The 25,759-nt window shown below is 48.1% G+C and overlaps 1 protein-coding gene across 4 annotated transcripts in view; it reads left to right on the top strand.

Moving 5' to 3' along the window:
- LOC146204572 (alpha-(1,3)-fucosyltransferase C-like) overlaps positions 1–20,666 on the top strand; it is a 44,931-nt gene extending 24,265 nt beyond the window's left edge. For 2 of the 4 annotated variants that reach the window (XM_084589247.1, XM_084589246.1), the window contains exon 2: positions 18,536–20,666. In XM_084589247.1, the coding sequence (XP_084445373.1) occupies positions 18,571–19,704 (1,134 nt within the window). In that variant the 5' untranslated portion in view covers positions 18,536–18,570 and the 3' untranslated portion in view covers positions 19,705–20,666. Of the gene's footprint in view, positions 1–1,377; positions 1,500–12,638; positions 12,826–18,535 lie in introns of those variants that run through there. The other 2 variants (XM_084589245.1, XR_014703965.1) reach the window with 2 other exon arrangements.
- Positions 20,667–25,759: the final 5,093 nt, after the last annotated feature.

Raw genomic sequence — 25,759 nt, forward strand, 5'->3', positions numbered from 1 at the left:
TTACTTGTTTCATTACGTGGAAAGCCGGCGGCTTTGTTAGTGCTTGCGAGGCAGTTATCCATGCGGCGCCAGTTTTCCCGACATTCGTGTCAAAATTAAGACGCAACCGTTTGTTGCACAACTTTCCTCGTGGTGTCATATATATGATTTTTCATTACATATAGCACACATGTGCTAGAAAAGTTGGATTAAGTCCAACTGCATGCTTTCAAACCGAGGTTTCGGCGAATATGGAATACAATGCATATGGAATAAAATATTAGGTTAAAGACCGTTTGCCAAAAACCATCACCCGAAAGCATTTCGCCTTCGTGGCTGTGATGAATTCGCATTCGTAACGTAAGCCCTTCTAAGTGTCTCGGCCGAATTGTTTCTCGTTGGGTTGGTTGCCTTTAGGGGTAATTAAAGCAGGTCGCGAGTACGAAGGTCATGTCATTTGTGTTATATTGCCACCGCTGCAATACGTATAATCCGAAAGACATTCTCGCCTCATTTAGGTCAGCCTTTATGCTGTGATCAGGCCAAGCCTTGCGGGCAACTAACTGGTCGAAAATGTCGGAACAAGTGACGTCGTAATGGGATTCGGCCAGTAGGAATGCGTTAATGATTTCACTGCGACATTAGCGCACTTTACCACTGTAATCCGAGCCTATACCCGGAAGGGAAGCTTCGTAGTGTATACTGCGCCGTCAATGCGCTTAGATGGGCGGCCAGGATCGTTTTTTTCTTCTTTTCCATTTCATGCTTACCGTTTGGTGCTCCGATTGGCAGATCGCTAGGATGTGCCAAGACGGCTAAAGCCAAATTCTAATGAAATCGTTATCCGTCGATTGTCGGTGTTATGGGGGCTTCCCTAAACTCGGGATCAGTATTTCGCCTGGACCGCGTGCTTCCCTTCATACGCGGTCGTGTAGCGGTGTAGCACATTTCAGCCTGCTTCTTATCACTTAATACTCGTCAGACAAGCTCGCGATCCCGTTCAAAATGAAAGGTGAGGCCTTCTACCTACCACCTTTATTCAGCACTGCCAAAGGCGAAACGGCCGCGCTGCCAACGTTCGGGCTCAAAGTATAGTTCGGCCTGAGCGCCAAGGTCCCTCAAAAGTGAGTCGGATCAGAGTGAGCAATATTTGCACTCCTGACCAACTCGACGAAGCAAAGCATCTGTGGTTCTGACAGTCTCCACGTACCTTTTATTGTCTAGTGTTTCGTTTTATTCCTTGCCACTGCTTCTTGCTACCCCTCCTCCTGCGCGTGCGCTGTACTTGCAAAGCTGTCGCAGCGTTTCACGTCAAACGTTAGCTGCGCTGCACACTATAGGCGCGCGAATGTGTGCCGACGCTTCCCATGCTAACAGCAGAGTCGCAGCGCACAGCCCATGCAGCACAGTGTAAATTTCGTGACTGTTTCACCACCTGTCTACGCACGAGCGGCCGCGCTTTGCCGAGAGCATGCGTCGCATGCGGCTTCGAGGCTGTGGACCACTCTGTGTACGGCGAGGTAAGGAAAGCTGCGGATCAAGCGCGCGCGTGTTGCGCGATAGTGGACAGGGCTGGGCACCTTCCTCCAAAGTCTGCCCGCGGTGACTTGACTCTTTGTTGTCCATGCGCATCCAGCTGCCCTGCCCATAAAGATTATAGGCGAACATGCATGACGCCGCCTGCATTTTTGTTCGTGCTGTTTTCTTTGCGCCGAGTATGGTCGCTGGGACTCGTGTTGCGAAAGGACAAAACGACGCCCTCGCCCGATGACCTTTGTTTTTGTTCAGGCTGCTTTCGACCGTGAAACTGGAGGGAATCTTCCATTTAGTGACTTTGTCTAGGAGCTGATGTAGAGTGCTTTAGCATGGCATGACATTGCATCGCTATGCACCTCTTATAATACGCAGAGCGCGTGCTCAGGTGGTCCGAAGGGTCAGCGCGTATGTGCGTCTGCGCGTATATGCGAACAGCTGACTCGGCAGGTGACGATAGCGCAGTGCTAAAACGCTCTGGTACTGCCCAATCAATCCACTGTACAGATGATCGTGCAAGCAGGTGCATGCGCCAGCCACATGGAAAAGAAAATGTGCCAACGTGGACGTAGTTACATGAAGCGCGCTGTTGTCTCTTAACGTTTCTCATGCGTTGCTTAGTTGAAATTACTGTAGTAAGACCTAAAGAAAGCAACGGTACTGAGCCGGTGGCAAGTCTTGGCAGGTTGCTTTAAGTTCATTTTTTGTTTTTGTTTTTTATTGCATATAATGGCACTGACAATCTCTATAACAGTAGCAAGAATTCATTTAGAAACGATATACCTATAAAGGGCAGGGATGGGCCGTGTTCTTGCTTCCGCGACGGTTAAGCTGCAGTTGCAACGATGCCGTCCGCACGAGGAGTATACGGTAAGGCACGATATTAGTTTTATCCGCTTCTAAATGCACAACATATTCATAAGATGACTACAGAGAGACTATACTGTAAATAGCTTAGCTTTTAGGTTTCTGGAATGTGCAGAGTGTCGGTCTTCGGGACGCGTTCTGTTGCCGCTGTCGCACGTCCTGGAGTGTTCGCGTTTCTCTTTTCGAGTGGGATAGTTTGTGTGCAAGTTTGGCCCGTCTCGTGCAGAAAATGCCTTTAAATATGCACGCGGCAACGATACCGCCCTTGTTATTACATCCGCCATGCCGACCTTACCTGTAACGCGTTACACTAAAAGACGAATGCTTGCGCCGAGACACCGATAACAGGTGAATGTTCTAAGCAGAAGTCATCGCACAGGGGTGCGTGCAAATGACGTAAAAGAACAATTACATCAATGCTTCTCCAGGAGTCGTTGAGGGGCAGGACAACCCTCCTTGCGCTGGTCTTTGTGTACGCTTAGGATAAAGCCATTGAGTAGCACATACGCGTAGCTCGAATTAGACCGCCATTTTTATTTGTGGCGTTGATGAATGGAAAATTAATAGTGCAATCCTTCTATGGCTGAAAGATTTCTATTTAGGAAGTAGAATAAAAACAGCCGCATGCTGCCAGTGGGTTCCGAAGCCGTGACCTCTGTATCTCGCGTACAGCTCTTTAACAATTCTGAACTATGGTGGCGGGTATTTAGATTTGTACGCTGAAACAATGGTAGATACTCACCGACAGCTATATACAGAGATAAACTACATAAACGTTGCTGAAACCCTGGACTTCCCCTTTGGTTGATTTTTTTTTTTTTTTTTTTTTTTTCTGCTGCTGCTGCTGGCGCTTGTCTACTTCGCGACAGGGTAGGTTAAAGTTTGGCATCGCTTCTATTGTATTTTCTTAAAACGTGGTCTACTTTCTGTAACTGCTAAAGCAGATTCAAGAAAAGAGCTGCGCTATCGATACAAGGAAGAAGAGGAGGCAAGACTCAGTGTGTGCGTCTAATCGTTTCTGTTGAATCAGATACGAATTGCCGTGCGAAAGCGTTTATCTGAAAGTGAGCAAGTCAGGCTCACCGCAGAGAAGATACCATCCCTGTCAGGGGTCCCCTTACTAGTGCACTCAGTGGTACCCGCAGGTGTGGCTTCAATTCAGAGAGCTATCAGCAGCTGATCAACTCCGGAACGAACGCGACTGCCTACAGGCGATTTCATAACCACGCCGCCATGCTTGCGACGCTGAATTCCTCACAGCAGTAACGGCGCTTGTATCTGGCCAAATCGGGAGGATTCGGCCGCGCTCCTTTTATGTTGCACGATAGCTCTGATTTGCAGCTTCTGAGAGTGCTAAGTGAACGCTATTTGTGGGTCTTCGGGCCTCCAGCCCACATTAATCGGGTCGGCACGGTGCCATCTGCTGCGGCGCAGCTGCAATATGCCAGAGACATTCTAACGCTTGCGTTAGAACGTTTCTAGAAACACCGGTGTATCAGACGCCGGCGATGCACGCGCAGTATCGCCGCCTGGCCCCATCCATGTCACAGCGCGTGCGCAGAAGGCGTCCGCTGAATTGGTATGCATCTGTGATAGTACGTCTCCGATATGCTGAAGGCCTCTATAGCATACTGCAGATGTATTAGCGCAGAAGTTTACCGGATGCCTCCTGCGCACGCTCACTGGCATAGGTGTGGTCACTGCGGATGGTTATGTCCGGAGTCCGGTAAGGCGGTTCAAGCGGTTATATTACAAGCAGTAAACTTTTTTCGCGAGGTATATTTGCAGAACAGATTAAATTGCGTGCACCACTTCTGTCCCATATCTGCCGCTGTTGGGCTTTCACCGGAGGGCTGCGTCTGTACCGGACTGGCCGTCGCCTGCGTTATGCGAGTAACAGCCAACTCGAGGCAGCCGTCTGCGACAGTGAGCAGAGAAGCAGGTCGGCGTTTCTAGATTGAATTTCCACCGCTCGCGTGACATTAGGACGACATGCATGTGCGGCGCTGCTGCGGCTTCCCTTATCGAGAGAGAAGCTGCCCCAGCTCACAACCGGTTCTTGTCGAGCGCTCGCGGCCACCATCGCAAGGCCGTTCGGACACGTCCCAGGGGGTGGACGTTTAATTACACACAAGCGACTGTGGATTTTGTCGCCTCTCACAGCGTGCCCCAGTGAGAAGTCCGCAAAAGTGTCCTGCATAACCAGAGTGGAGCAGCTCTTGAAACATTAAATATGGGACGAGAGTTCATTCCTCAAAAACGAATTACGGTAACTCCTTTACTTCTAATATGTAACCCTGCTTTATTTTTCTGCTCAATGATGTGGGATCGAATCCCGGCCTCTGTGGCCGCTTTTCGATGGATGCGAAAAGCAAGGCGCCCGTGTGCTGTGCGATGTCAGTGCACGTTAAAGAACCCCAGATGGTCGAAATTTCAGGAGTCCTCCACTACGGCGTCTCATAGCCGGAGTCGCTTTGGGACGATTAAAAACCATAAACCGATCAACCAACCCAGTCTTTATTTTTTTTTATTATTATTATTATTATTATTTTTTTGTTCGTTTTTGTTGTTGTAATGATCTGCGCGGCGGTACGCTGATATTGTGTGCAAACTTTGTCATCTCGCTAGTACTTTCGTTTGTTTGGGAGAAGGGGTGGGGGGGGGGGGGCGATACTGACTGAACTATTATAAAGTCTGCGTACTTTTTTCTTATCTGGTAGAAGTTTGCTATATGTGAAATAGGATGCGTGCACGCCAGAACAATCGTTCATGAGGTTCTTGCTCTCTCTCTCTCTCTCTCTCTCTCTCTCTCTCTCTCTCTCTCTCTCTCTCAGCAAATCTAGCATGTTCAAAAATATTCAGAAAATGGGTTCTCAAGCTTTCGAATAATTGCCACAGAATTCCCACGAAATTAAAATAAAGCAAGTAAGTTTTCTACGCTCATAATGCCCGTATACGGTGTCCAAGGTAACTCGGGCAGGTTTAGAAAACCCTGCCCTTATGGCCCGATTATGGAATGCGACTCGCACGTAGCTATTGCCCATTGCATATACTAAGATGTGGCACTGGTATATTCGATGTCACTATTAACTTGCGTAAAGATAATTGATTAGTTGCCGAGTTCTGCACAGAACTATACAGTGGTCGATGTACTCGGGGTGGTTATGAGCGACAGAGGTAGTAGTGCTGAGCAATTAGGCATTCTGCCGGCAACGAAAGAGGTAGTTAAATCTTTAGAAGCATTGAAAAGGGGGGGGGGGGGGGGATGAGCTGGTGAGCATCAGGTAACAGCATACATACCTGCAGTTCTCCGATGACGTAGCCAGGGAATGGATTGAAAAGCGTCACCAGCGCGCCTTAGACAGGCAAATTAGAAATGTAGTTGTAAAAATTAATACGCACGTTTTAAAAATTAATACGCACGGCACGAAACTGAATTAATGGTCAACAAAGGGAACAGCTGTTCACGAGTGGCGACGAAGCTCTGGAAATAGTGAGGAAGTATTTTTACTTGGGACAGCTAGCGACAATTCATCCCGACCACGAGAGTGAAATAATCAGAGTAAAAATGGAGTAGAGCGCATTTGGCAGGCGCTCTCAAGTCATGAACAGTTGTTGAGAAGAATCTATCGCAGCTGTGTCTTACCTGTATGCACTCATCTATATATGGGGCACAAACGGGAAGGCGGGCGAAGAGGGCTGTATTGAGAACAACGCAACAGATATAGAAACCAAATCGGTAGGCTTAAAGTTAGAGACCGCAAGAGAGCAGAGAGTGGGTTAGGGAACTTGCGAGTGTTACCATCCTAGTCGAAATCGACAAGCAGTGGGCATGGAGAGGGCATGTAGTGCGAAACCAAGGTAACCGATGGTCGCTACGCGTTAAGGGCTGGGTTCCGAGAGAAGACAAACGTATAGCTGAGGGCGGCGAACGGTTAGGTGGACGGATGGGTTAGGGACTTAGCAGAGATAAGGTGGCTGCAGCTGGCACAAGATCGGGTTAGTGGGAGAGAGATTGCAAGCCCCTTTGTCCTGCAATGGGTGTAGTCAGACTGATGACGATGATGATGATGACATGATGGCCGCCACAGATAGTTTTATAGCAGCCGTATTGTAAATACGGTGCGCGTTGCCGGTGCAGCCGTTGACAGGGTTGGTTAAATTTGCCCTACGATCGCACTTGTCATAGAGTTTACCTTACGCCGGGGCGAAAGCTCTTCTTTTTGCGTACCCTCGAGTCTTCTGACGACTGCAGCCTAGCGCGACTGCTAACGCGTCGCTATTTTGCTCGGATATTCGTTTTGTGAGCAAATTCACACAAATAGTAATATTAAAGACATTCGATTCGTATTGCATTGTTTTCGACAGAGTACTGTTTGCACACCCTCAGTGGATAACTTTTTCGATATATGTTAATATAAAATCGTCTATCTATTCATAATGAGCAGTGATGCAGTTGGGCCCATTGGAGAGAAGGTGCTGCTGCGAGCAAACCCATGGCGACGTTCTGTTGCTCCGATAACATCGTGCATCCGCACCGCAGCATTGCCTCCGTGCTTAATGTTTGCTACCTTCCCGAGGGAGCAGCAAGACCGCACGCGTCTAGCAGCTGTCTCAGTTCGTACCGAAGCTAAATTTTCCTTTCCGTTCCTCCCGCGTGGTCCGCCGCTCCAATGAGGCGTTCTATTCTCGGCCCACATGCGCGCGTGTTTGTGTGTGCGTGCGATCACTTCTGTTTGCCATCCCTTATATTTTGCCTTTGCTTCACGTGCACCTTGGGGGAGGCGGGCACGCTATACATCCTGTGAAAATGAGCACCCGCGGCCTAAAGTGCACGACATATATAGGCAAGAATACCGAGTTTCTCGTCGCCCTTGCACACGGTCTCGCAAGTATGCGCGCCTACAAACTATCTGCACGGTGTGCCGTTAGGCCTCAGAAAATGTTCCTGGGATACCTGGTACCGCAAATTTTGCCCTCGGGTGACAGTTTCGGCTTAGATTTAGACATACTGGTAGAAATAGGGGCAACTAGATCGGCGAAATTATTTGCGTATTGGTTTTCCTGGTTAAGCACAGTCGACGGCGAAAATTTGAGGAACATATGAGCGCGTGCGTGTGCGTAAGCCATGTGTTCTCGAACTGAGTTCTGTGATTCCCTTGGGTACCTTTGGACACCTTTTAGGTTCTTGTACCTAAACCCATACCTCTCCTAACCACCAACGTTTCTCAAACCGCTGGATTTCTTCGTGTTTTTTTTTTTTTCGGCACTAAGCACAGCAGTTATCAGGTTGATTATACAGCCATGCATGATCGTAGTATTTAGGTATTTCTAAGGGGCCATGTGTCTGCATGCTCTTTTGTTTTTCTTTTTTTCCTGTATGCAGATTGTTAGGAAGGAATAGAAGCCAAGTCATACGGAGTTCCCCAGAACTTCTTAAAAGCCGTTCGGGTTCCCCAAGGCTAAAAATATTAACGACCCCCGGTCTAGACAGGCGTAAGAGAGCCGCCTTCTGTCAGAAATGGCGTTGGTCGCGGTGTTTTTGTGTCCCCGTTCGACGCCCGCCACTTCCAACCAATACGGCAGCCGGCACCGGGCGCCTTAGCGCCTTAGCGGCTGCTGAGTGAACGGCACAAGTCGACTGATATTAAGGCAGGCGTAGCCCGGGCGGCGGTGGCTCAACTGCTAGTGCACCGTACCCGACATACGGAGGTCGTGGCTTCGGGCCCCACTGTCGGCATGCGGCTGCTTTTAAGGCAAGCGTACACAGCTCGTTCGGCCGGAAAACCGCCGTCCTCACTATAGCCCGAATAACAAAAAACACGCACGTGATTTCGTATCAAAATTGTGACGCAACCGCTCTTTGTGCATCATTTAGGGCGGTGGCAGGATTATAGCGTCCATCTTCCAGCCAAGTTTGAGGCTAGTTTGCGACAGGGATTCGAACCGACGATCCTTGAGGCGAAGCTTGAGCGTCTCCATAATTTTTCTTCTACTTTCGAGTATTATGTTTCAGGAATAAAACTTCTACTTTACCAATTTAAGTTCAAATGAAAAAGCTGCGCTCTCCTTGCTTTAGGTCCCTGTAGAAGCTCCTCATTTTCCTCCCCTTTTGTGCAACCTAGTTCTCCCAATTCGTAGTGACTATATTACAGGCACCCTCCTTTTATGAATACATTTCAAAATGTAACCAAGTTCACCTCTTCTATGCATATTGGATTTTTGCGGAATTAGGCATGAACTGCAGATCTGACTGAAGTTTGGGAGGGGAGCTGTTGGGGCTTGGCGCTTACGCATAGCTTCCCTTGAAATGCGGTCCGAAAAGCGGTCACTCTCTGCGCGGATGGGTGCTATTTAACGGGGACACTGTTCACGCGTCGTCGAATCAGTATTGCTTCGTGAGCATTTTGGTAGCGCCGCGTGTGTACATACATTTCTTAGTTGCGTACGCGGCATGCATGCCCACTTCGCACTACTGCCGACGCAAGCAGAGCTGCGGTAGCCGCACCGCACGCTACAGTCCAGGGAGCAACGCGCGTGGTAACGTGTGCACTCACTCATGCACGCAGAGTGCAAGCGACCAAAAGAAGCCTTACTTGCGATTTAGAGCGCACGAAAACACGCGCATTGGTCTTTCTTTGCACTCTCGGGACGTTTTCTTTTTTTCCCTCTGTCTCCCACTTTCCTGATATATGCGTAACTTATTCAGCGCCTTATTGTAAAGGTACGCAGGCTTTGCACAGTTGGGTGGATACGAACTGTGCTCTGGGCTGACTCGTGGCAGTACAGATCGGATCGCTTAAGCATTAGAATATTTTATTTCCTTTGGAAAATAGTTGCTAGATAACATGCGGTATATGCAAATAGTTTAAAAGTGTGAAAGAAGGCTTTCCCATGTGTAGAAGCTCGCGTTCGTCTTTTCACTCTCTCTGACCAGTAGTGCTATACAGTGCGATGAAATCAAGGCGGGCAATTACAGCCGCGCATCTGTGATAACATGCGAGCGTTAGTGACCCCGCGTGCCGGAAATAATCGCGAAGGTCAGTGCTCTCCGAGATAATTGGCGCACATCGGCTCACCTGCCCAACGCCCTTCCGCAGGTCAGGGGATGGGACCGAGCAGCTGCCCGGATTCTAATCAAACGCTGTGTTTTTGCCAAGCTGCCGGCATTCCTAAATGAGCGTGCTCGTGTGAGACGCTGTCTCCGTGCGCTTAGCAGTGCATACGGGGACATTGCCTACAGGACAATAAAGATAATGTGTGGGCAGTGCGGTGTTTACCCCGTTAATTCGTATTCGTAGCACATTTATTGCAGTTCTGTACGTATTTAGGCTGCTGGCATAACCCGTGACTTACCGTAGCGATGGGACATCACCGGTGTACTTTATGTGCAACCTAGCTTTGGTGGTTAGTTATTTGAAGTTTGCCGAGATGGTCAAACTGCCCCCCCCCCCCCCCCCCCCCCCCCGTATTTCGAGAAAATTTGGACAGCACCATTAAACAACCCCCATCTTCCTTCTCTTTCTTTCTTACGTTTTGCTCTCTCCCTTTCTTGCTTTTTTTTTTATGAACTCGATTTGTTTCTTGTATTTAGCTCTGTTTTGAAATTTCATGATTATTTGCAAACGCATTTTTCCGACGGTACCGAAGTGCGTTCAGGAAAAAGGCTTAGCGAAGCGCGCTGCCATTGCATGCGTTGATCGGCGAGCTGCACCAGTAAGAAGCGCTTACGCGAAGTCAGGCCGATACCCTGCCGCGCTGGCTCAGTGGTTACGGGCCCGGCTGCGCTGCTGAACCCAGTGACGAGACACCGAATCCCGGTCGCGGCGTCCGCGTGTCGATACAGGCGAAACGCAAGGTGCCCGTGAACTGTGCGATGTCATCTAGCGCGCGTTATAGAACCCCAGGTGGTCGAAAATACTCCGGAGCCCTTCACTACAGCGTCCTGTACATCGCCGTGGACCGTTAAACCGTGCAGACCAAAATTCTAGAGGGCAGTTTGGACCACTAAAGTGCGATCAGGCGAAAGCCATTATAGCGCGGTGGGATCGCAGCCCTTCACTACGGCACCTCTATCTCCCTCTCTTCTTTATCTCCCACCTTCTTCCTCCCTTCTTTAACGGCGTGGTACATCTGTCCGCGGAGAATTGTGACTGATACTGCGCCTTTTCTATCCTGGAAATCAATTTCAAACTTATTTTGAAATAAATACAAGCGCACAAGAACACGCACACAAGAGAGGAAACACACAGGACAGCGCCTGTCCTGTATGTTTCCTCTCTTGTGTGCGTGTTCTTGTGCTCTTGTATTCATTTCAAAATAAGCTATGCACCATCTAGCCCAAACAGAAGTTTTGTTAAATTATCAATTTCGAACGCTGCTGATGCCTGCTGTACTAACGCCTCCTAGACATCTGCTTCTGTTTGCTATGGGGTGCGGCGTTCGAGGAAGTGGCAAATGAAAGGCGCCACACGGACGCCTGTGTCGGACGCCCGGCAGGGTCAGTTCCGTATGTATATATGCATGAATTGCCTGGTGACGTGTCATGACCTGTCGTGACGGTATATCACGCGCCCCTTGTCGAACACAACCAGCATTTAATTGAAGGCATCAAAGTTCACCGGCGTTCTATAATTCGTTTACAGGAAAGGAAAGGCGCAGTATCTGTCACTCGCGGAATCCCGCTATATCATCCTCACGGTATAGACAAGGGGAATTATGAAGAGCGCTTCACGATCCGGGGCGTAGCGTAGTTTGGTAAAGTGCTGGGGTTGGTATCCAAGGGATGGAGGTTCGATTCCCGGTGGAGACAAGGTTTATTAATTTATTTTAATTCTCGCTCTCGAAAGCGTGACACCTCTGCTGGCCATCTTCTGTCGACAACGATGAGGCATTAAAGGCTTTCGCCTTCGAATACCATTACCAAGGCAAGGTGAACAAAGCGAAATCGGGATGCGAGAATTACGTCACTGGTGGCGAAGAAACCACGAAACGCCCGCCGAAGGTTGGTTTCTAAATTACTTGCAGTGCTCCAGTACTTTGTTAACGATATATGTGTCGCGTTATCGGGACAGGAGACCCTCTTTATGCACCGTTTTATGACTTAAGTGGCGGTAAAAGGAAGCACACAGGAGTTCTGATTCCAGGTTTTATTTGTATATTGGCACATATAGCAAGGTGCGGAGAAAAGTAAACGGAGCACGTCATATTTGCTTCTAAACTTTTTTCGTGTTGCGAAATTGAAACTGGCAGTCCTGGTATGTGCGAAATGGTAGTAGATGTCAGTGCCCGTTCGCTTGGACAAATATTGTTTTGTTATCTCCAGTGCATAAAGCGTGATATTAATTTGAACAGAAAAGCGTGCTTCGTTTAGTTATGTCCGCACCTGTACACTGGTACCGAAGGCTCCATAGACGCTCATACGTTCAAAATATGGCGGCTCATGGGCACTCCGGCTCCCTCTGAAAATTAAGGGAAAAGTGAAAGGGGGGGGGGGGGGGGGCAGCTATAGTTAGTGACGTTTAATGACGTCAGGGCAACATGTAGTATTGGCGCGAATTATAAAGTGTCATTTTTCTGGATGCACCCTGCTTATTTTCGAGACCGTCCTTTTGAAGGGCGGCTTTCAGCGCTCGCCAACCTTTGTCATTCTATCAGGCTCGAATCTTGCTATTTGAATGGAGGTGGCAATCAAACCCAGCAATTAAAAGACGGCAGAGGAAGGGCAGCAAACCTCTTCCGAAGGGACGGGCTCAACGCACTTGCACAGTATGACCTGTAAAGCGCTAGCGTAACCGCACAATTTGCAGTAGTATCCAACCATTAAAGGTCGAAAATAGCAAGCCCATAAATGCAGCGATAAAGCTTACCAGCAAAATGTACGAAAAAGCGAGCGCTGACCAACATATGTAAGTTACTAATGCGTACACGTAAGATAGACTACACATGCATACCGGAGCTAATGTCCTGCGGGAAACAATGCAGTGACACACCGACGGTACAGAGCCCTCGCTGTTGCTCGGTGCGTCAGTCCTTCGCATGCCATGAGCCGAGTTTTATGGGCGCTTTGAAAGAAACCAAAAGCCTGCTACAATGGCGCAAAAAGACTTAGCGCTGGCCGCACGTAAAGCGAGAGCACGAAGGACTTGCAAAACTGGGAAGCGTCCTACTAAGTAGCAATGACTGAGAAGCAACTTACGGGCGAGACGAACGCAACTGGCACATTTTTACACAAACGAGCTAACTTTGTTCTATTCCAGGGAGCACCATCGCAGACAGCGTGACAAGAAACTGCTTCGTTGCCTGGTGCCTTCGATCGCAAGCACCCATCAATGTTTGCAGTCTCACCAATGCCGATGCATCGCTAAAAGGGGACGCAACAAGAGTGTTGCAGAGTTAAAGAAGCAGATGAAGTCCTTTATAAAAATAGCTTTCCTTTTTCATAAAACAAGGTAACACATTTATTATTCTCGTCTTGGTGCATAGTTTTTAATTTGTAGCTTTATAATTTCTTTATTTGGGTGTTTGGCCCCCGACGGCCTGTGGCTGTGCTGCAGTGGCATCAAAGCGCTTTTGGACCCAGCCTTCGCCACCAGTTTACTTTCCGCCATGCATATAGTTCGCGGAAGCGATTTTTTTTTTTTTTTCGCGATTTGTTCGCGACTCGCGAAAACCGTGTCCTCGCGAAAAGTACGCATGCGTCGCTTGTAGTGATACACGAGGTCGTCACCTTAATATGAAGTAAAATTGAAAATGTGTTGTTTATTTTAAAATAAATGTGTGTAATAAACTCTGTGTAATAATGCGCTGCGGCTGCGCTCATTTTCAGCAGCAGCACAAATGCATCCGTGGACCTTCGAAGGGGAAGAGCGCTTGCTTGCGTACGTTCTCGGTGTCCGCAGATGTCTTGCGCGAACGGGACAAAGGACAATGACATGCGTTAACAAGAGTCACCGCGTTACTTTCCCTTCTGCCGGCAGCCGCGTTGATGGCCTCTCTATGCCGCCAATCGGGATCTTACGCAGCCAACGCGGAGAAAGGGATGGCGCAGCAGTCCAGCCACAACGGCAACTGAGGCTGTAGCAATCGATGGCAAGGCCAAAACGCTCAAGCAGTCGACGAGCGCGCCTATACAGACTGGTTCAGGCGGCGGGTTGTCGATGTCCGCTACATTCATCGTGCACACGTTCTGCGGTATGCTCAGTTTATTGGGACGTTGTTTTGCCGCATGTAGCACACCACTGTTTGCCATTGATTGTGACATCTCTTGTGCGCCCAAACCTGCAGCCCGCACTGTATCAGCGCGGTTATTAGATCCAGCAGAGCGTAACGTACACCGTTAAGAATTGATACGTCTCGATATTTTTTTTTCTTTTACCGGCCGATTTAAATAATTTCAGCTATCTCCCTGGAGCATCGCGTGGCCAGCGAATTCTTTCAATCTCAATGTTTCACTCGCGGAGTCACCTCTTGTAGAACACGAGTTCACGGGTCGTTGCCCGGCTGCATTTGAGTCGAAATGGACAAACGCCTATGTGTACCAAGATTTCGGCGCATGTCAGATTAACTCCAGGTATTGAAATTAAATTTACCAGAACGGGTATATTCGCTCATGTGAATATGCGGCGTAGGTTGACAGCACAAAGCGATAGCAAGGGAGCAAAACAGAGGGGGGGATGGAATATCAATCAACGCCTCGTGTATTATGTCTTGTGTTATGCATTTGTATTAAACTTTGCTTTCAGTGTTTGGTTATTTTGACCGCAATAACCGCACTTGATTTGGCTCACTAAACAAAGGCATGTCGTCCGTTTCTTTAGATATCTATTTCATTTTCTCGAGAGCACAAAACGAACAGCGTTAGGACAAGATTTGTCTTCGCTTGTAGAAACGCGATCACGATGTGCAAGGGTTAAAAGGGTCCTTCACTCTGAGAAGGCGGCCCCGGTGAGGGGGTGAGGGCTTGGTTTGGGTTAGGGTGGTGAGGAGGCGTACTTAGTTTCGCAGCAGCTTTCATCCAGTGTTGTAAGGCTGCGAATTTATACCGGCTATGATTTCCTCGATCTCGAAAAGAAATGGGGGGATTTCAATCTTGCGTGTGACATCATTGCTGAGATCCAAAATTCTTTCAGACGCAACAAGACGAGCTTGACTTTCCCTGTGAGCACCCTGCCAGTGACATTCAATAAAATTATGCAATAGCATAAAGGCGTCATTGGAACGAAAAGACGGCGTCTAACACTTGTGAGCTGTCACCGGCCAAGGCTCCTAAGACGGAAATACCAGCTGCCACCCGTCACGATTGGCATTGTGACAACTAATGGTGGTGTTCTCCGAGTCTTTTTTTTTTTTTTTTTTTTTTTTTTTTTTTTTTTTTTTTTTTAAGGTCTGACGGCCTGACGTTTGCTTTCTCTGCTGGCTGGCGCTTTTCGCCGAAAAAAAAAAAACAAAACAGCTGTTTCACTTTGATTTCGTCCGCCCCGAGAAACAGACCATTGATTGTGCACTGAAGAAATTCGATCGGAATGATGTGCAAGTCATTTTCGTTTCGATTCGCGGGCTTCTGCGTTGAAGATGGCTGGTTTTCCAGTTATCTTTGTTCTGCCAGAATTGGCGCAACTAAGTCGTTGCCAAAAAAGTTAGCATAGCCTCACAAAGTGCGTACTACGCACTGAAATAGTTTATGAAACAATCAGGCTAAAAGCTTTTTGCTTCACAAGGCCACTAATAATTTAATGTGATGTTGAGAGGGAGCGTGGAGTCCCCCTCGTGATCAGTCTCTGTTGTTTCTAGTATCGGCGGGTGAGCGTTGTTCGGTACTGTTCCAGTTATCGACAAGTATAGCCGGGTAACAATTGACGGTGCTGTTGAAACTCGTTTAATGTTGTCTGTGTAACCGTTCACAGCGTTTCGTGCTGGACTGTCTGTTGTAGACTCTGTGCACGTTGTCGGTGCATCGCGCTAACTTCGTGATCAGCTGGGGCACGCGTTCGCAATGAGACGACGCCAACCGCTTTGAAGCGCCGCTCGAGTCTGCATCCTGAAATAGCTGTGGGGTGCAGCCGCAGCAGTTATAACTTCGGCGACGGGGCACATCAGTTACGTTGCGGGAGGGTCGTGTATGTATCCGTGGAACCGCAAAGACCAGGGGATAAAGACATAGCTTAGCGCGCAAGTCGCTGCGCCTACTCCCTCTAAGAGGGCCAGCACGGTGTTCTAGAAATTTATCGCGCAGCGCGTAGCATGGTGGTATGCGGTTTTGGTCAGGCTTCATTGATCGAAGAAGACAGGCTCCGGCTTTCGGAAAGCCTTGAGCACGTGATCGTCAGTTTTAGTAGCTGAGCATTAACCCCCTAACAGACACATTTTTTCCTTGAAATAGTACCCAAGTGGTCATTATTTTTATCTAAGGAAATGGTATTTTGGTTGGTGTAAATCATAAAAACATCGTAATAAATCTTTTTGTTCCATGTAGCGATATTTAATTTGCCTGTTTATGTTGTGTAATATGCGGCTATTTGAAAGTGCCCAAAACACCATACAGACAGAGCCTCCAAAGCAGTAACTATATCAAGAAATGTTTATCAAACTCATAAAATCTCTAAAATTTTATCTATCTAAGGCTTTCACAAGTGTCATATTGCTCAAAGCGTGGGATTTCACGCAGTGCTTTCTTGCACTACCTGCACCGGTGCGCGTTTCCTTGTACAGGCAGCATATCCACACAGCAAGATGTTGGTTACTGTCTCTTTTTTTTCCTTCACCTTCTGTTTTACTGCTAGTAATATCCTCGCTATCGTCCTCACTTGATTGGCTTGGTTTATGGGGTTTAACATCTCAAAGCGACCCACGCTATGAGAAACACCGTAGTGGAGGGCTCCGGAAATTTCGACCACCTAGACGTGCACCGACAGCGCACGAGCGCATTGCTTTTCGCCTCCACTGAAAAGCGGCCTCCGAGGCACCCTTGGAAACAGTAGTCGAGCGCCCTAACCACTGCGCCACCCCGTCGGGGGCGCCCTCACTTGAGGGACAAAACAGATGGTAGGCGTCAGTATCACTCGAGCTGAATTCATCGCCGCTCAGGCGGTCAGCTATTTTCCTTTCTGTAATGACACGATTCTCCATTCAGGCCGAGCAAAAGCAATCAGGTCTTCAATATCACTACTACCATCTCAGACAATCCGAAAAAAAAGTTCGTCTTAAAGTGCAGTCGCGCGACTACTGTACCGCGGAGCACCTGGGTTCGAACCCGACCGCTGGCGGCTGTGTTTCAGTGGAGGCGAAACGGAGTGGCGTCTGTGTGCTGTGCGATGTCAGCGCACGTTAAAGAACCCCAGGTGGTCGTTTCTCATAGCCTGAGTCGCTTTGGGACGTTAAACCCTACAAACCGAACCTTAAACTCCAACCAGAATTCTAGAAAGCATACGACGAGCTGGGCTTGTCATGAGCAAAAAATGACTGCTTATGATGACTAACGAGCCTGCATAGTTAGTCCAAGTCGCTAGGAGGTTAAAAGCTGCTTCAGCTTTAGTAACTCAAAGTGCGCTGGAGCTGTCGGTTACGTTTATTTGGAGGTTTTCTGTACTGTCGTTTGGGTTTGTTGTAAACCCAATTATTTTGCTTCTTCGCGTGTCGTTCGCCCATCGTCTCCGCGTCGCGTGTTCATCTCCAAATCGCGAGTACCTCGAAGGAGCGAGGGGAAGAACAACCCTACTTTACTCAAGGAACACAGTAGTCGCACACTCACGCGAAGCTGCAGTATTGAAAAGAAAGTGCGACAATTATAGCGCCGTAATTCGGACCAGCTATCGCTTGTCATCCGCAGTACCAGAGGTGTCATCTGATTTTTTTTTCTTTTTCATGGTAGAAGATGAAGCTTCAGAAAATGTGGCAGGATGACGTATTTACATGGGCGTTCTTTTGGAACCCCTGACGATTAGAACCCGAGCACTTTTTCTTATTTTCAGCAATTTTCCATGTACATTCCTCATCCGGTGCATATTCAGCAGATCACAATTTTGGCTGGAAGCTTTTTTTATATACTTTCCTCACCAGGTACACAGACCTCGTGGACTAGGTGCGCATTCCGTGCGTAAAAGCATGTGACTTCAGTGATCAATATCGCAGGAAATTTAGTCTGTCGTTTGTCTGTTGGAAAAAAACCACTCGTCATTGTGTTCAGTCTCTGTGAGGCTCAAATACTTGCGTGCCGGCTTTAGTGAAGTGGTGTGCGATAATTTGGTTTTTGAGTATTCCTCCACTCACATGCACGTTTCGGTAGTGGTTCATGCTCTTCTGATTCAGAGTAGGAACATGCTGTTGGTCATACACACGATGGCATACGAACATAACTTCGAGTTAAAATCGCTTTGGGCGTCTAAACATGCAGTACAAGTACAGTCCGCACCTATAGGTAGCCCGCAAGCATAAAATCCTCTTAACGTGCTTATCCTGCAGAAAGAATACCCGAAATTACGATGTTGTCTTTGTTTAACCTGAACACAGTTTCGACGTTTCGACTTATGAACAATGCAGCCGCAAGTCTTTGCCACTTTCCTGTTTTTTTTTTTGTTTTTTTTTATGGCCTTTCTCCATTCTCCACGCTACGGGTCTTTGTTTCTCCAGAGAAATACAACGATATTGTTATGACTGATATGTATATATGTAGTTAAATATACGTGTAAGGCATGATACGTATCTAAATCAAAAATACGTGTAATCTTGTGATGAGACGGAGAAACTTGAGAGCCGTTACGAGCTGGAAGCTTGTTTGCAATGACTTGCAAACACCGTTTCGAATGTTTTATAGTCACGTGTTCTAAATAAGTCTGCAATATTGAATAAAGTGAATTACATTGTATTTGTTTTTACAACACGCATACGGTTATCTTCTTTAGGGATAGGCCTTCATTTCTGAATGACGATGAAACCAATATTGTAACTTTTGCATGTCCGTGGATATTCCTGTCCGTTACGAATTCATTTCCTCAGATTGTTAGGGAATTTAGCCTGCGTTGAAGAGATCCGGCGACAAACATTTCCAGCAGTTCTGTTCTATTTTATTGATTCCTTAGCTTGCGGGTAATGCCACATTCCGCGCTAGTTCATGATATTTCGGCCCTTAACCCACTTGGCGCTATGTTGCTTCTCGCAGGAGCCAGGGTGCCGTGTCGTTGCCTGTCCAACACCATGGCGGCGGTCACCAAGAGTGGCTTCTTCGTCATCGTCTCCGTGGTGCTGTTTCTCTGCCTGTTTATGGTGACACAAAACAGGCAGCCCCTCTGGCGAATGTTTGACGCCTTCAGGCTCAACGAGTGGTCGTATAGCCCCTTCTACTCTGCGGGCGGCCCAAACGGGACGCGTCGACTGCCGCGGATCCTGATGTGGACTTCGTTCTATGGGAGCTGGCATGGCACGCTGAATAACGAACGCACCGTTGAAGAGGTCGCTAGCGGATGCCGCGCCAAGTGTTTGATCACCAACGACCGACGCCGGCTGGCGTCGAGCGACGCCATCGTCTTCCATGTGCGCAACCTGGACATGAACGACCTTCCGACGAGGCGCTCCGAGTCGCAGAAGTGGGTGTTCTGGTCCATGGAGCCGCCGCCCTACTCTGTTTTCGCGGGTTTCAACTACATGCACGACATGTTTAATTGGACCATGTCTTATCGGCAGGACTCCGACGTCTACGAGCCTTATGCGAAGCTCTTTCCCCGCAATGACACCGACGCCCCGAAGAAAGACCACAGGGCCCTGTGGAAGTCCAAGCAGAAACAGGCTGTGTGGATGGTCAGTCACTGCGAAACCGACAGCAAGCGCGAAGCGTTTGTGCGGGAGCTGAAGAAGCACCTTGAAGTGGACGTGTACGGCGCTTGTGGCGACCACGTGTGCCCGAAATCCCGGGGTAGTGCCTGCTACGACGATTTTGAGCGGACTTACTTCTACATGCTCGCCTTTGAGAACTCCATATGCAAGGACTATGTGACTGAGAAGTTTTTTTCCGCGCTTAAATACGACATGGTACCTGTAGTGTTCGGTGGCGCCAATTATAGCCAAATCGGGCCGTCCCAGTCATACGTCGACGCGCTCGCCTTCAAGTCTCCCAAGGAGCTCGCCGAACACCTCATCGTCCTGTCAAGGAACTACACCGCGTACAGCTCCTACTTTAAGTGGAAGGAAAGCCAACGTGTAATGGCGTGGAACGCTGACTTTTGCGAGCTCTGCTCCAAGCTGCATAGCTCCCACTTCCAGGAGACTTCGTCTTACAGTGACATGCGTGCGTGGTGGGAACACCAGGGGCGCTGCAGGACGTGGGCGCCCTAGGGAAACTATTCCCCGTGAGGCCGCTACTTACGCAGGGTCAACATTTTTCTGTCGGGGGCGTGGTTCTGCGCCATCTCGAGTGTCCATTTACGGATATCTGGGAGCACACGCGCAATGTCGAAGGTCGAAAGCAAGCCTTCGGCCATTTAGGCATGGCAGCATTACCTGTATTATCAGTGACGACGCTGCTAGAAAGTGCTCATCGCGCATTGCTAAATCATATGCGCAGGGTTGCCAAAACGCAAAAAAAAAAACGTGTTAGTGTTGCACCCTAATTATACATAGGCTGCACATACGATGGTTGTAAGCAAGGGCTTTTGTCCCCTTCGCTTTGCACGCGTTCGCAGTGCACGTGACATCCCAACAATGTAGTCCGTCGCTGCGTCTTCAAGCGACTGTTCTCTGCACATGTGTTCAGTGTTGCACGCTATGCCTTATTGTGTATTTGTATACATTGCCAGTCTGTCACAGTGGCTGCTAAACGTACAAAGCAATTGCCTCTGGGAAGCTTTTTGCCATGAGTCTTGCCGAATGGATTGTTGACGTGCAACTTATATCGTTTACTACGGAAAGGTAGCTATGTGTCGCGTATAAATTTACGCAGCAAAGATAACTGCTTTGTATTCAAGAGTACAAGGTGTTCTAAGCTGGCGTTTTTGTATTCAAATGTATAACGGTCCTTAAGTATGCGCGCGTAACAGCTTTGATGTATCGCGTTGCTGTAGGGGCTGGTAAAGTGGGCGCTGCGTACTTGTGATATAAGAAAGGATAAGCGAAAGAACAAAGGAAAGCAACAGCGCTGTCATTTTCGTCCACTTGTGCTGGTTGAAAGGGACCTTGAAGCTAAGAAAATTGTTGACATTAAAAAGGCACTTTCGAGCAGTATTTCTACAGGGACAATTTTTCCAATACTTTCATTATTGACTGCGTCATTCGGAGAATAAAATATTCCCTCCTCCACACCCAACATCCTTCGTTTCCTCACTGCAATTCGAGATTTCCCGGGGTGGTGCGAAGATATCCACACGCAACGGGACTAAAGCGTTCTCGGGATAATAGCATAGGAATAAATGGTTGCTTGGTCACGAATCCACACCAGTGGAAGCACGCGTGATTTCTCTATGTGACTCGCGGTCAAAGTCCTGCTCGGCTTAGAGCTCTATATACTAGTTATCTAGCGCCAGAACGGGACGTTTATCTCCCGATGTGCCACCGAAGTACATCACAAGATGGCGTGGCGTTGGTGCTGTCACGTGAAGACGGCCGGTCCGGAAAACGATGGAGGGGAGTTGCGCTGGCACGTGGCTCTAAAGCAGCGTATTGTCCATTCGTACGCACTCTCCCTCACTTCGTAAATGGCAGAAGGCGCGAATGCCTCTTTCGTGAGCGCTGTTCTTACATGTAACGGGCTGCAGTGCAGAGCTAAATGTCTTGGCCACCGTTTCTTAATAGACACGAGCCTCGCCGGGGAGTTTTAGAATAGGGGGACCCTATCGGTTAGAGGGATAGGGTAATAGCGGGCATGCGCAGAACCCAAGCGGGCCTTGGGTTTTTGGGTCAGCGGGCGACGGTCACCCTATCTCGGCGAAATAGCGTGGACCCTATCGCCGGATAGGGTCGGGGAACATGGCGTCCGGCCAAGCGGCGGCCGCTCGCCTCGGTACACATTCGTCGTTACCGCTCTATGGTGTCACGCGTTCAAGGCAAACGAAAGGCCAACGAAGCTTGTGCTATGTCTCATGATGCCCGCACCACCAAATTTAAGCGATGAAACGCCCCATATTTTCAGATTGATTCCGGATTTACCGAGCCGCTAGGCTTAGCGTGTTCGCCTCGTTTGGTTGCCATGGGGACCAGGCGTCGAAAAGCGCGGAAGGTTCAAATGAGGTTTCCCGCCTCATCCTGGATTGGTAAAGATTGGCCGATTTCGTCTTGTCTGAAGAAAAGAGTTTATATAACTGGTATTTTTAAGATAGATTTGTACAATGACAGCAGTTTCTTTTTAATAAAATAGCATTGCTGGCTTTTATATATTTATATGCTTTTCACTGTTTACCGTCTGGGCGCTGCAATCGACAAACGCAAGCCCCGCTCCGCTGCGTCGGTAAAACCCTATTCTAAAACTCGCCGGTCGGCTCGAACGTTGCGCCACGGCACGCTATTTTCTTGGGGGCCCCAAGCCTTGGGTTCCCCTATTCTAAAACTCCCTGATTATTGCGCTCGACTGCTAACCCAAGGACGAGGATTCAGTCCCAGCCGCGGCGGCTGCTTTCGATGAAGGAGAAAAGCAATTCAATTGGCACCTGTGGCCGTGCGATGTCAGGACACGTTCAAGAACCCCAGGCGGTTTAAATTTAACCCGCGAAGCCTTCCATTACGGCGTCCTTCATAGTCGCTTTCCGACGTTGAAGGTCATCAGATGTTTTCTTTTTTTCCCCTCAACTGTGTCTGCTACCTTTTTCTTTCTTTTTTGAATACCGAATACAAGGGTTTTAAATGAGCAAGCACCAAGAAACGTAAACCGAAACTGGGTTCCGACCGAGATACGGCTCCAGGACAGGCGGCCCAATTACGTGAGATACTTTCACAAAATCTGTAGTGTGCGCGGTGTTGGGCTAAACTGGCGACGGTTGGTAATAGCTGGGTCATCATTTGTCTGAAATGTCCAAAAGCAAGGTTTAAATGTTTCCACTTCAGCGAAAGAATATCGAATATCGATGGTAGTGCGTGTCCAGTGACGTCAACGAGAAAGTTGCGAGGAACGTGTCGTCTCGCGTGAAAATTTGTGAAATTTAAGGAGTTAGCAAAAAGCTCTGGAGTTGGTCTTTAAATCCTATGAAGTGCAATCATTTCTTTAGAATGGGTTACTGACGACACTAACATAGCTAGGCCACGAACAAACTGCAAGGTATACGTGAGTGTTAATGTACAACGCTATCTAAATGTAGCCTTATCTTGGGGGCGTATCGCAAAGCGCACGTGTACGAGCCGGTAGAGACGATGCCAAAATGGGAGAGAGACACCCGTAGTTACTGCTATCTCCAGCGCTTCTTTTCTTTTTTTTTTTTTAAGCTCTTTCTTAATTTTGTCGCCAGCCCGCCAATCAGCGTATATAAATGCAAGGGAGACGTAATTGCTAGCAAAGCAGTGATGGGGGCTATAGTTGGTTGAACATTTTAAGACATTGCGTGCTACACTTGGCGAAGATACAAATGAGGAAAAACAGGAGGAGGGGGAACAGATGGTGGGTCTTTCAAAGTACGGCGTACTTGTGTGTTGCACCTCATTACTCAAAACACGAATGTACGCCGTACATTCAAGGAACCACAATATTGGCCCGTTCAAAAGACAGAGGAAAGAAACAATCGAAGATTTTCAGATATCGGAGGTTGAAGACAAGTGCGTAAGCGCACCGTCGGTTATGCTAGCAAGTGAAAAAATAAATTTGGTAAAGCTTAGGTGCTCAAGGATGTGACACTGCCGTCTGCAAAGAGTTCGCGAGATTTCTTTGAACAGAGAATGCGCATGCACCGTTTTTAAATGTACCCCTTGTGTGCATAAACTCTAGTTGTCAGTGCGCGCTTGCCCCATGTTGCTGAGTTGTTCTGTTCGTCCTCGTTTGTATATATATATATATATATATATATATATATATATATATATATATATATATATATATATATATATATATAATTTTTTTTTTTTTTTTTCAAACGTCGCGCATTCTCCGTCGAAACGTAATTGTTACTGCTACGTGCGGTGATTCCGGTTCGAGGAAATTTCGGAGCATACCACTGCAGCGAGCCCCGCGCTGTCCTCTCCGCTGCCCTCCAATTTCACATTTCCCATTCAAATAAGCTGTTAGTGCAGGCGCACTATGTCGAGGACTGAAAAAAAAAAAAAAAAAAATCTGGGAGGAAGCTGATGCACATGTAGATTGATGCCGACCCCATTTGTAACTTGTAGCCCTTTCATCTTTTCTTGCACCAGGTTCAAAATATTTCGATCATCAGCGATTCGCTTTCACCAGTTACGCGCTGTTTATGAATCCGTCCGCACTAGCACTCTGTACACTCTATACAGGGCCCTCCTCCAGAGCACCCTTCCAGACCGATGGCGGCGGTAAGTTAGGGCGACGCAGACGTCGGGAGAGGATGGTTTGACAGATGCAGATGTCAACGCCGACCGAAGGAGTAGCTCTGCAAGAACGCCATGCTGTTTGCGTTCGGCACAGAAGTGTCGGCAGTGATATCGGGCGAAGAAACGGGCCTGCGATAGCGAAGCCTCCGTTTTTGAGTAGTTTGTCTCTCAACGTGAGGGCTCTCAACTCCGAACGGCCTGTCGCGCCTGCTCACAAACCCATAAGTTGAAGTTTACAGCAACATTCACCCAGCGTGGCTGAATTCAATAGTGTGGCTTCGTGCTGTCGCAACATGCATAATCATAAAGCATACAGTGCGTGCGTGCGTGCGTGCGTGCGTGCGTGCGTGCGTGTGTGTGTGTGTGTGTGTGTGTGTGTGTGTGTGTGTGTGTGTGTGTGTGTGTGTGTGTGTGTGTGTGTGTGTGTGTGTGTGTGTGTGTGTGTGTGTGTGTGTGTGTGTGTGTGTGTGTGTGTGCGTGTGCGTGCGTGTGTGTGTGGAAAAGGGGGGGGGGGGGGGGGGTAGCTGATGCTGAAGTTCGCATTGGGTTAACGTTGCTGCAAGATTTTTTTTTTTTTTTTACTCACTTTACTGCGCCACTACGCGAATGAAATTTTTCCCGCTGTTACGAACTGGCTATCGCAATGCGAAGTCTCGCAGCTCTGAACAGTCACAATTTCCCGCAGCTCTCGGTCAAGCAACTGCTTTAGACGACATTCTACGGATCGTTGTTGCGTTGGCGGCCGAGTGCTGGTAGGGGTGATAGGGTGTCTTTCATATAATGTGGTAGCTTATGAAGGCGAAAGCTATCCTTGGCTCGTCAGTGGCGGCCGGAGGAAAGTGTCCGAGACAGATCCATAGCCTATGCAACAGTAGCCACATAACAAGCCAACATTGGCTAAAGTATCTACACATAACATTGGGTAATGAATAGCCGAAAGCCTTAAGCTAATCCAAAAAGGTCGTAAATCAGTCCAGAATCTAATCCAGTAGTCAAATAACAAGCTAACTTTGGCTAATGTATATAAAATTGGCTAATTAAAAGCCATAAGCAAATCCAGTAGCCACATAAGCCAATAATGAACCCAATGGTTACACTAAGAATATAATAAAAATAAATCTCAAAATAAAAAACTTTCGCCTTACTGCACCTAGCCAGTCTTAAGTGCCTCCTGGACCTTTTACCACGGCATGCTAATGAGAATGCGTGAGACATTAGGGGAACAGATCTAAATACTAGTGAGTGCCGAAGTTCATGTATACGTGAACAAGGATCCACGAGGAGGCCTGGCAAACGGAGGCCTGGCAAACGCTATTAAAGGCGAAGCTTAACTCTCCCTTAATATGTTTTAGCACACCTTCTCTCATATGCTGCCGAGTAATGCGGGCTCAATTAGGAGTTTCTGAATCTGGAAATTAGCTGCGATAGGGTCGCCGCAGCTGGTGGAAACAAGGCAGGTATCACCGAGAGAGGCACTAATGCTGTAGTGGCCTGACTACTGACAGGCAGCGCACTTAAGGTTTCGAGAATACAGGGAAAGTAAGAACTCGACTTTCAGCAGTGTCGAACGTGATTTCTCTTTTTTCGGTTGCTTTTCTGCTAGTAGTACCGGCTAGCATCATTAAATGTTCAAGGCATTCCACGATTCGCTTCAAAAGTCGGACAACATTTTATTGTCTCTTGCGTACTTCTCGCTCTCTCGCGTGGTTTCGACGTTCCACTACAGAGTCCTAAATTGTAGGATTGACTATAGATACGCAAGGCCCGAGTGGTGCTCTGATGACAAGAAGTTGGATGGAGAAATGTGAACCGCGCCTAGGGAACCAAGTACCTTGGCAATACCATGCTGCCGCTGTTGCGTGCGCATGCGGTCTCTTATTCAAATGTTTGTTCATCCTTCCGCAAGTGTCGTCCA

This window comes from Amblyomma maculatum, chromosome 1 (genome assembly GCF_055883805.1).
Source record: "Amblyomma maculatum isolate TAMU_Amacu chromosome 1, ASM5588380v1, whole genome shotgun sequence".
Classification (NCBI taxonomy): domain Eukaryota; kingdom Metazoa; phylum Arthropoda; class Arachnida; order Ixodida; family Ixodidae; genus Amblyomma; species Amblyomma maculatum.